Raw genomic sequence first — 12,460 nt, 5'->3', positions numbered from 1 at the left:
TCGCTCCACACTCTCTCTCTCCCTCCACTCTCTCTCTCTCCCTCCACTCTCTCTCTCTCCCTCCACTCTCTCTCTCTCCCTCCACACTCTCTCTCTCCCTCCACACTCTCTCTCTCCCTCCACTCTCTCTCTCCCTCCACTCTCTCTCTCGCTCCACACTCTCTCTCTCCCTCCACTCTCTCTCTCTCCCTCCACTCTCTCTCTCTCCCTCCCTCCACTCTCTCCAGACCAGGTGTAATCAATGCATGGTGATCCAGCAGCTTAGCAGTGGCCAGACAGCTAAAGCCTGTTCAGCCAACTCTCTCAGAACACTAAATTCCTCACTCATATTCTTGCTTGGCTCTGCATGTCCTGTCTCTTGTTTACTTCACTGCCTCCCTTTGCTCCTGTCTGTCACCACCCCCACGTCCCCTCCCTTATTCACTCATTCACTCATTCCCCCATCCAACACCCCACCCTGCTTTCACTCATTCACCCATCCAACACCCCACCCTGCTGTGTACTTGGTCCACTCAACTGACTCTCTCTCTCTCTCTCTCTCTCTCTGTCTCTCTCTCTCTCTCGTCCTCCTCCCTCTTGGCAGGCCGCGGCCAGTGTAACTGTGGCAGGTGTGACTGCAAGGAGGGCTGGGCAGGGAAGAAGTGTGAGCATCCGCTGTCCTGCTCCCTGCCTCTGGAGAGCAGTGTGAAGAAATGTCGAGGAACGTCCAATTTGCCCTGCTTCGGACGAGGTACCTGGCCTTCCCATCCGCTCCTGTTGCCATGGTTACTGCAGCAGGCCTGTACTCAGTGCTCACCTCACAGCATAATACAGGCCTTCCTCCCTCTTCCGGATCTCTTAATCCATTGTAGAGAGGGCCTAAAACACAGCGGGGCACCCAGCGGTCAAACCTGATAGCATCTTTGAACCCACATGAACCAGTCACTGCTCCATATGGACCCGACATGTTGCTGTGTCTGTACTGTGTGTATGTGACACGGTCTGGCAAAAAGGCTAACAAGTAGGCAACTGTGAAATCAAGATAAATGGTTGTTTTTGGGAAAAATAAAAAAGTAGATGAATGCACTCAATATAACAAGCAACAGTTTTAGCATCACTAAATAGCCTAATTGGTTAGCAAACCAAGCTTGTTCAGGGCATGAGTATGAACATTCAAATAAGCACATTGTCTTGTCAACTATTTTGAGATGTCAATGTATGACACATAAGCTTACATGCAATCTGCACTTTCATAATCTGTAAAACACTGAAAAATGACCTTGGCCTGCTTGTTACCCAAAAAAATCAGTCACTGTGTGTGTGTGTGTGTGTGTGTGTGTGTGTGTGTGTGTGTGTGTGTGTGTGTGTGTGTGTGTGTGTGTGTGTGTGTGTGTGTGTGTGTGTGTGTGTGTGTGTGTGTGTGTGTGTATGATATTCTTTGGGAGTATGTGTTTGTCTTTTGCGTGCACTTGTACGTGTTTGGGTATGCTTATGCCAGAGATGCTCACAAGTCATTTTTTGCAAGTTCAAGTCAAGTCTCAAGTCTTTGAGCTAGAGTCCAAGTCAAGTCTCAAGTCTTTGAGCTAGAGTCCAAGTCAAGTCTCAAGTCTTTGAGCTAGAGTCCAAGTCAAGTCTCAAGTCTTTGAGCTAGAGTCCAAGTCAAGTCTCAAGTCTTTGAGCTAGAGTCCAAGTCAAGTCTCAAGTCTTTGAGCTAGAGTCCAAGTCAAGTCTCAAGTCTTTGAGCTAGAGTCCAAGTCAAGTCTTAAGTCTTTGAGGGGCAAGTCCAAGTCAAGTCTCAAGTCTTTGAGTTAGAGTCCAAGTCAAGTCTCGAGTCTTTGAGCTAGAGTCCAAGTCAAGTCTCAAGTCTTTGAGTTAGAGTCCAAGTCAAGTCTCGAGTCTTTGAGCTAGAGTCCAAGTCAAGTCTCAAGTCTTTGAGCTAGAGTCCAAGTCAAGTCTCAAGTCTTTAAGCTAGAGTCCAAGTCAAGTCTCAAGTCTTTGAGGGGCAAGTCCAAGTCAAGTCTCAATCCTCTTATGGATGAGCGTTCTATCATCTGCTACATGCCATCTGGTCTGCTTAGAACACTGCATAGCTCGAACTAAGGAATTCAAAGCTGTATTATCCTCACTCCTTTATCTACAGTATTAGCATACAGTATCAGCAGTGATCATTAGATGACATTAGTAGACATTTCCTTAATGTTAATACCCAAAAGAAAGTCACAATTCCCCATCTCTAGCTTATTGTGTGTGTGTGTGTGTGTGTGTGTGTGTGTGTGTGTGTGTGTGTGTGTGTGTGTGTGTGTGTGTGTGTGTGTGTGTGTGTGTGTGTGTGTGTGTGTGTGCGTGTGCGCACGCACGCGCGTGCGCGTGAGTAATGAGCACAGCTGGCTAGCAACAGTGTAAACCTAGGCTGGAGCAGCTATCTCCATAGCTCCACTAGCTGTGGGTCGATGTGTCTAGATTTATTAGGGTGTACTGTATGCTTCATTAGCGGCCCTTCTGGACAATATCAGATCCTTCTCACTGAGGCACCAGGTCTACTCTAGTTGAGTCTGTTGACTGATGACGACAAAGTTATTGGGGAACAGATGGGCATGAAGCAAATGGCAAGGTGCAGTGGTAGTGCTGTCGGCTCACAGCAAGAAAAAGTCCTGGGTTCGATTCCTGCCTGGGAAGCTGTTAGCACGGGGGTATGTCTCCCTATGCCGTCGGTGCCCAGCCCACGTGGGCTGTCTCGTGAAAAGGGTCTTTCTGTGTGGAGTTTGCATGTTCTCCCCATGCTCATCTGGGGTTTCCTCCATAAGAACCCCCCAATAAAAACATGAAAAAAGATGGTCGCCAGACCAGCGACGTTTGGAAGAAGAACGGTTCCCAGGCGCTTCCCTCCACCACTCCTGGCCTGAACCATGGAGGTGGATGTGCCAGGGTGGGTCAGGTGCAGAGGACACATTTCATGGGAGCATGTGTGTGTGTGTGTGTGTGTGTGTGTATGTGTGTGTGTGTGTGTGTGTGTGTGTGTGTGTGTGTGTGTGTGTGTGTGTGTGTGTGTGTGTGTGTGTGTGTGTGTGTGTGTGTGTGTGTGTACTGGCTGCTATGCATGTGTGTGCATGCATTGGTACATTGCGACAAATAAAGGCGGGGTTTGCCCATCCTGCTTAATGGTGTCCTATAGTGAATCACAATCAACAAGTAACTCAACATTTCTCTTTGGCTTTACGCAGCACTGAGTTACATACTATACCAGAACAATGTAATGGTCATGAAGGTTTTTCTTAAACTGACAGGCATCCTGGGCAGTTGCCATTGTTGTGTAGTCTGGCCATTTGTCAAAGACAAATCCAGTAGTAGCTTTGCAGCACACTCTCAGGAGTGCTTTAAAGTAGCTGTTGTATCTGTATTGTACACTGATGCAGCAGCCTTCATCAATCAGCTGTAGCCTACAGTGTTGTATGGGCCATTGTTCAGTGTATGGCCATTGTTGTAGGCCTGTGGAGAATACCTGGCATTGTTCCCATGACTTCGGGATGAAGGCACATACAGTATCTATGTTAGAAAAGGTATAAAGCCTGCTCTGTCCTGCCAGTCTTCTACTAATTCAGCTTGATGTGTCATTGAGTTTGACTGTGAAACGGCTGAGGGTTTGCCGATAATGTAGTCTGCGGTGGGCTCCATTAGGGGGAGCATAACCTGCTTGGTCTCAGGGCTGGCTAGATGATTGACCATGGGTTAATATCATACATCGATCTTCTGTTTCCAGCGAGTGCAGAGGAGGTCTTTGGGGATTCCACAGCTTGGCCACTGCTGCTGCGGCCAAATGACCAGAAAGGGTATTCAATACATGCTGTAGTCCTGACTCTACTGCTCATGGCTGGCCCTCATGCCCAAGTCTCAACTTGGCTGTAGACGGTTTTCATGGCATCTTGTTGCTATGGGAACAGTGTGAAACCTGACTGATTTCCTGTCAGGTATTGTATTCGCAAACACTGCAACAGGAAGTAAGCTAGGAGCAATTTAGAATGTTTATGTTGTCAAGTTAAAACCATCTATACACAAGCTGAGAATTGTTGTGTCCCGTGAAAGAAAGAAAGAAAGAAAGAAAGAAAGAAAGCATCTAGTTTTGTCTGCCTCAAACCGATTCCATAACAACAGGGTAGAGCAGGCAGGGTGCCCCCCTGCATAATGAAACAGCAAAGATTAACTTGTGCTGGGAGAGTTAATTAGCCTTAATTCCTCCAGCAGTACCTTTAAATTATCTCCACTTGCTGCTACAAAATGGCAATTTAAATTAGCCTGTGCAGAAGAACTATTAATGGGATCCATAAATTCTTCCCTTTAAAAAGGTACATTTATTTTTCAGCCCACCCATTCTGTTCAATGGCAAACAGTGCTGACGTAGTTAAAAGTGCACATTTCCATCACCTGACACAGTATGAAATATAACTTTTCCTATGCATGTGCTTAAAGGGAATAGATTCTGGATAGGAGTCTTAATTGCATTAGATTTATATACAACTCTTGCAACACTGTTCCAGAGAATCTTTCCGATTTCTGCTGAGACCAGTAAATAGTGTCCAATAGATTTTAAAGGCAGTGTCAATATACCATGGATTCCCCCTGCCTCCCCCTCCTTTACACATTGAGCTAGTTTTAGTATTCCCATGATGTCACAAGCATTTTCCTATGGCGCTACAATACACACAGCTCATTGGCTGTGTGTGTCAAATTTTGATTGTAATCACCTGTTAATTGATTACAATCACCTGTTATCTTCCTACCTAAAGTTTTACTCCTCATTCCCGGACCCATAGATTCTGCGCAATAGTGTTTTTCTTGGATCCCCCCCCCCCCTCCCCCACATGAATGGAGTTATATTGGCCAGAGCTATCCACCTTATTCAGAGCTGCCAAGATGCCTTACGTGAAATATGGGCGCTTCTTCCGGTGTAATCCTCCCAGCCCCCTCCCACCGTTACATTGCTGACATGGACACAACATAGCCCGTCTGTAAACCATGTTTCAAGCAAATCACATCCAGCTTGGCCAAACATCTTGCCGATAAATATCCTGAATTGTTCAAAGAGCAACAGGTTAGTGGATGTGACAGATAACATTATTACATTCCCTCTCAAATAAGTCATCTTGATAACATGCGGTGAGTAAAAAAGTGTGGTTAAGATTAGGGTTAGCGTGTTAAAAAAGTGCAGCTCAGGGTGTGCTCGGTTCTTCTCTGGCTTTGCTGGGTAAGGTCCTTGCCTTCCAATCTGAGGACTGGGGTTTGATTCCCGGTTATAAAACATTAGGGTTAGACATTAGGTTTAGGCAAGTACAACTATTTGGTTAGTGTTTTGTTATGGTCGTGGTTAGATGAGAAAACCCTAACCCTAATCTTAACCACATCTTTTTTTACTCTCAGGAAGAAGCAATTGCGGTGACCAATCAAATGAGTTCAGGGCGGGGTTTTCTCTGCCCATACTAGGAAGAAATGTTGGTCCAGGAACAACTGTTACTTGGAGAAATCAGTTTCTGCGTTCCTGTTCACATTCTGTCCTGATCGCAGAGGACAATAACAGGGAAGCTGTGTGTGTGTGTGTGTGTGTGTGTGTGTGTGTGTGTGTGTGTGTGTGTGTGTGTGTGTGTGGGTGTGGGTGTGTGTGTGTGTGTGTGTGTGTGTGTGTGTGTGTGTGTGTGTGTGTGTGTGTGTGTGTGTGTGTGGGTGTGTGGGATTGTGCGCACGTGTGCGCACGTGCATGCGTGTGAGTAAAAGCATGACTTTCACATAATTATGTTTTTATTCACTTTATCAACTGGTTTGCCACAAAGACTCTCTCTCAGTCTTGTAAAACAGAGTTCATTAGAAAACAAAAGGTCTGTGCGAAACACAATGAAGGCAGACAGCCAGGGAGCGGGGCGGGAGAGTAAGAGAGAGAGAGAGAGAGAGAGAGAGAGAGTGAGACAGAGAGAGTGAAGGAGACACAGAGAGAGAGTGAAAGTGAAGGAGACACAGAAAGAGAGAGAGTGAAAGTGAAGGAGACAGAGAGAGAGAGAGAGAGAGAGAGTGAAAGTGAAGGAGACAGAGAGAGAGAGAGTGAAAGTGAAGGAGACAGAGAGAGAGAGAGAGAGAGAGTGAAAGTGAAGGAGACAGAAGTAGGAAATCACTCAGCCATGGATGAATGCGGCTGGTACAGACGGTAGCCTAAGCCGAAAAGCCTTGAAATTGGAAACAGAGCAGCTTCTGAGTTTTCCTCATGAGTGGTAGAAGCCAGAATCTTGCAGATAGCACATTCCTTGCGCTGTGGTATTTCCTCAAGGAAACACCTGCTTTTATCATCTTTCTGCTGATTCTTGGGATTCCTTTCTCTGCCCTCTGAAGTCTGGCCTACATATTCTTAACTGTAGACGCTTGCCTGTTAATGGCAGATAGATAATGCTACAGTGCTGTTGTACGTTTGGCATTTTGCATACTGCAATACTTAAGGCTCCCTCCAGTCAGTTTTCCTACCTGTATAACTGTTGGTGTTCTATGCAAACATTATAAGATCTATCTTGATACAGTCGGTCTGTGTGGGAACGCCCCTAAAATTTTACTACGGCTGGCGCGCAAGACTAGACGGTGGGGGAAACCCCCCCCCCCATATATCTCAATGGGCTGACTCACCAAAGAACGGTGCTGCGGCTCTACACTACAGGATTGGGGATTCAAGAGCAGGTACATAGACGTCTGTTTAGATGTGCGTTTACTGCAGTGGTTGAATCCCCGATCCTGTCTCCCTGGGCTGGGCTAGCAGCTAAATGCTAACTATGCTGGCTGGGAAGAACGGGAGGATTTACCCAATGCTGACCCATTGACCACGCGTCTATGACGAGACACGAGACACCGCCTGAATGTATAGTTTGCGCCAAAGAACTTACAATTGATAAGAACCGAAGGCTAATAGTTTGTTCCACTACAACATAATGACTGCAGTGCTGTTGTAAAAAAGCAGAACAGCTTCGCCTCTTGCCTTCATTATACTCTTTGTAAGCGATACAACGGGAATGACCGGAAACAGTATGGCCGCTGCCTATACCGCCACAAAGATTTTCATCTAGAAGCTACGGTATTGTTATAAATATCAACAACCAGCCAACAGATATCAAAGCTGGTGGGCTTTATGGAAAGAGCACAACTCTAACTGGTTAACAGACAGTTATTTACTCCCACGTAAAGAACGTAGCTAACAGGTAACAGCTAGCTAACGCCAGGCTAGCTATTTATATCAGACATTACTTATTAATTACTAGAAATATCATGCGCTACGCTCGCTCGATTCCTAGGCTCGCATACACAGCTCGGCTGCTGCGAGCGCAGCTTGGCTGCTGCGCAATCACAATTGCTCGAGTGACCATCACTGATCACATGAAGTGCTCGAGTGACATCACTCAGCGCACAATTGCTCAACTTCGGCCTCGCCCGCAGCCCGGCTGCTGCTTCGCATCATCGAGTGCTCGAGTGAGATCACTGATCATGTCATAGACATTGTGACATCATCAGTGACATCACTGATGGTGTCATAGACATTGTGACATCATAAGTGACATCACAATTACAGTGACATCACTGATGATGTCATAGACATTGTGACATCATCAGTGGGACAAAAATGTAAACAAACAGATACTCCCTTTATGATGATTACATGACAGACATCTATTATGTCTGACATCACCTGATTTTATCAACGGCTTCTTCTTCTTTTTTGGCTAATCAACAGACCAGGCAGGAGTCAGCAACACATGAAATAGCGTAAAAATGACAAAATACACTGGAGGTGGGCTTTAATATTAAGAGCAAATGTACTGTACACCAGTTGTCAAGGGCAATGTGATTATGACATAAAGTGAAGATGGTGGTGTTGTAGTTTTCCAAGCTTTCAATAATCATTGCGATGCATCTATATGGATGTATCAGCCAGCTATTATTGTGCCCTCGCTCTATATATTTCCCATTTGAAATGAACACCATGCGCTGAATACATCCTGATTAATCACACACCCCAGTAAAGAGCGATTCAGCCGACTGACAGCATTCTATGTGTCACATGCATTTTAGTGCTTGTGTCATTCAAACATCATTATGATTCCACACAGGATTGTCAAGAAAAACACATCTTTCATCCAGAATGGAATACAATCTTTTAGTTTTAGTTTTCTTTGTGTGCTCTCCTCTCCTCTCCTCTCCTCTCCTCTCCTCTCCTCTCCTCTCCTCTTCTCTTTCCTGGCCTTTACCTTCCTGTTTGTTATTTAAAGGGATAGGCCAACTTTTTGGGAGTTTAGGCCAGTCTATGGGATTTTGGCCTACTCCCATTCAGTCGCCCAAAATGCACATTTCCAACAGCGGTACAAACACTCACATGCACATGGTATTTACATGCTGCTCAGTGGCCAGCAGTAAATAAATATTTAAAAAAAAGTTATATTAGGCACTGATTTGTGCCATGGGTTTCTACCTAATTGCCTTGTCCCTATTGGCTGATTGTTTTCTCCTGTTGCCTATTGCTTTCTGTATCATATGCCAGATGGTCGGTTGACTGAAACGTAAATGAGCTATGCCGAGCTATTTATCAGTAGAATCACCAATATTGCAGACAATTCCCACAATTATAAACCACTGATCAGCCACAAAATCTGTGAATCTGCAACTGCTTTTTTTCCACAGTTCAGAAAACTGGATGGGATTAATATGTTTATTAGTTTTAGTTGTATTGCCACTTTTCGTAGTCATGTTTTAAACAAAGTTCACATAATTGTTCAGGTTAATGGGCCTTTTTCACAGCAGCTGACTGAAACGTAAATGAGCTATGCCGAGCTATTTATCAGTAGAATCACCAATATTGCAGACAATTCCCACAATTATAAACCACTGATCAGCCACAAAATCTGTGAATCTGCAACTGCTTTTTTTCCACAGTTCAGAAAACTGGATGGGATTAATATGTTTATTAGTTTTAGTTGTATTGCCACTTTTCGTAGTCATGTTTTAAACAAAGTTCACATAATTGTTCAGGTTAATGGGCCTTTTTCACAGCAGCTGTTTTGTGTCTCAAAGGCAGGCTAAACACAAGTGCAACCAAAACATTAATGAGGGCCCCAGCACTGGAACACCTAAATGGATTGGAAGTTGGAGCCCCTCATTAATGTTTTGGTTACACCTGTGTAGGGATGAAATGATAACCGGTTTTAATGATAAACCGTGATACAATTCCTGACAGTAACCGTACCACATCAAATTCTCATTATCTTTAAAGCCATAATTATTACCGTGTTACCGTTATTACAGCGCTTTGACACTGTAAATGCTGTCTATCATCAGCCAAAGTTATAGCAACAGTCTCCCAGACGCAGGTGTGCAGCAGTTGCGAGTGTACTGTATCAGTACTTCTTGAACATTTTCAGCACATTTTTAACAATACCGTGATAATACTGATAACTGTGATAATTTTGGTCACTATAATCGTGATATGAAATGTTCGTATGTTTTCATCTCTACACCTGTGTTTACCTCGTCTGTTAAAACAGAGGAGTTGGCTCCCGCAATTTTCAAATGCTTCTGCCTACACATCTGTACTTCAAGCTGGGAAAACTTGGCCAAAGCAGAAAGGGAAACTCAGGGAAAATAATGAGCGATGATAGGGGGATCTCCCGGATGTCCCGCCTAAAGGCAGGGGATTGGAGAAATGCGAGCGGTCACTCCAATCACCTGCATCGGTTCGAACTTCCTCCGGTCTGAAGTGTGTTTTTTCCCCAAATTCCTTTGATCAGACTCTGTGGGTGTGAAGTACAGACTGTATATGATGCATTCGCACAATGTAGAAGAGACAGTCTGCTTGAGAGACAAGTGTTTACCCTGCCTTTGAGACACAAAATGGCTGCCATGAAAAGGGCCCATTGGCTCTCCTCTCATTCTGCTAGTCAAATATTCCCGCTGTGAGCTGTGGAGTTTGGTTGACACAGGTGAATGTAATCACCTAGTACAGTAGTTGATTACAGGTGATTACATTCACCTCAGTCACACGCTTCATTCAGCTGCCTGCTGCTGCTCAACGCCCACGCATGCCTGTTTCAACAATGGGGAGTCAGTAGGCATTTTTACATGGAGCCTATAATCAGATTGAAATAGGTTTAAAAGCTCAAACCAATTAAAAATGTGCCATATAAACAGTGTTGGGCAAGTTACTCTGGAAAAGTAATTAGTTACTGATTACTGATTACTCCTTAAAAAAGTAATAAAAGTTACTTTACTGATTACTTTTTCAAAAAGTAACTAGGTACGTTACTAGTTACGTTACTAGTTACTTTTTCTTTTTTACCCCAAATACCTTACACTTAAGTTGTTACATGTCTAGCATGTCACTGTATTAATTATTTTTGCTTTGGTATTATGATAGATAGATAGATAGATAGATAGATAGATAGATAGATAGATAGATAGATAGAGTACTTTATTAATCCCCTGGGGGAAATTATTGTGTTACAGCAGAAGCCAATGTCAGTACATCTCAGTAAAAAACACACAAAAGAAGCTATGTTAAAAGAAACGCCAAAGGCATTTTACTTTGAAATTCTGTTAGAAAGAACAGGAAGTGGTGTGTTAAGACTGGCTAGCTTCACACTGGAAAAGACGTGAAATGATAGTCAGACGATTATTATTGTACAGTCTATGAGTCAGACAGATAACACGAGTGGAAGAAAGATGCTGTTACTGTCGGAGTGGTAATCAAACAACACAGCCTCAATGCAAGCGTTTCAAGCTTCGTTGCTGAAAGAAAAGTGATGATCTGTCAACATACCCTGGGCCGTCTGACTGACTAGGGTCAGAATTACCCCGCTCGCCGGGCGCTTCTGGCTCATACTGAGCGCATTAGCGCCCGGCGAATGCAACGCATTTCCCATTTTACACTTTGCCATTTTCACGTCTAGGTCTAAAATGCTGGCTCCTACCTGAGTCTTCACGTGAAGTGAAGACGCTATCCGATGTCAAACATCCTCTTCTTTTAATGACACCTAGTTGTTGCATCCAAATTGTTGCATAAAATCCACTTTTCTGTCGCTCAAAAACCGAAAACCATATATCTGGAGCACCTCGAGCAACCCGGAACAACGACTCACTGTTTACTCAACAATGCCCCCCACACTTCCGAAATGGTATTGCACCTCCCATTTCTGCATTTGTGCAGAAACGGAGGTGCAATACCATTGCGGAAGTGTGGGGGGCATTAGTGAGTAAACAGTGAGTCGTTGTTCCGGGTTGCTTCAGATCAGAGAAGAAGAAGGAGCGGTGCTCCAGATACATGGTTTTCGGTTTTTGAGCGACAGAAAAGTGGATTTTATGCAACAATTTGGATGCAACAACTAGGTGTCATTAAAAGAAGAGGATGTTTGACATCGGATAGCGTCTTCACTTCACGTGAAGACTCAGGTAGAAGCCAGCATTTTAGACCTAGACATGAAAATGGCAAAGTGTAAAATGGGAAATGCGTTGCATTCGCCGGGCGCTAATGCGCTCAGTATGAGCCAGAAGTGCCCGGCGAGCGGGGTAAGGGTAAGAATAACCTCGCGTCACCAGGCTCTCTCTCTCTCGGGACTCGGGAGAGGTCAGAAGGCTTTGACGAGAAGGTTAGGAAGTAACAAAGTGTACAACACTTACCCAAAGTGTATCTGTTAATCCATTGAACTGTTACACCACCCAAGTCTACCTCACGCGGCGTCGCCTTCAATTTAGCCTCCATCCCTATGCTCCATCCCCGCATATTCTCTCTCGAGGTAGCCAGCAAACGTCTTTCTCTGTGTGCGGCTGCGGCAGCTTGATATTGTTCTTCGTGGCTATTTTCTCTATGATGCATCGATATGAGGGCGAGTCAACCGTGCAAATAGGTAGCATCTGCCAAGCTGCTCGCACATAGTTTACAAAGGACAATAATGTTCCAGCTTTTGAACGCATATTTCTCTTGCTCGTCTCCTTCTTCTGACTCAGTTTGTTTGTTTTGAAAGCCGGCGTGCACGCTCTGACGCTGTCGCGCGCACATACACTATGACGTATATGTGTGCGCGACGCGTGATTTCTAACCCCACATAGGATAAGCAATAACCACGCCCTGTGCCCGCCTACGCAGCAGTCAAGTGCCGGGATTGGCCAGGCGCCCATGCTCACGTGAGCCAATGGGACGATGGCTATTGGTGTTTTACTTTATTGCTATTTATAATTTATTTTATAATTTTTTTATTTTTATAATTTTTTTATAAAAAACATAAAATGTTTTCTTTTCTTCTTTTACATAGAAAACACTGCATTCTGGCAGGCAATGCTGTAACGCAGTAACGCATGCGTTACTTGGATTCGTAACTGTAATCTAATTACTGTTTTGGAAATTGTAACACCTTATATTACTTAGTTACTAAAAAAGTAACTAATTACACTGCCCAACACTGCATATAAACACCTCAAA

General features: G+C 44.4%; 1 protein-coding gene across 1 annotated transcript in view; it reads left to right on the top strand.

Annotated features, from left to right (window-relative positions):
- itgbl1 (integrin, beta-like 1) overlaps positions 1-12,460 on the top strand; it is a 78,449-nt gene that overhangs the window by 44,632 nt on the left and 21,357 nt on the right. The window contains exon 7 of the mRNA XM_083638473.1: positions 584-730. Coding sequence (XP_083494599.1) covers positions 584-730 — 147 coding nt within the window. The remainder of the gene's footprint in view (positions 1-583; positions 731-12,460) is intronic.

This window comes from Poromitra crassiceps (genome assembly GCF_964638095.1).
Source record: "Poromitra crassiceps genome assembly, chromosome: 6".
In the NCBI taxonomy this organism is placed as follows: Eukaryota; Metazoa; Chordata; class Actinopteri; order Beryciformes; family Melamphaidae; genus Poromitra; species Poromitra crassiceps.
The sequence above is the reverse complement of the archived record's forward strand: the minus strand, read 5'-3'. Positions and strand labels throughout refer to the sequence as shown.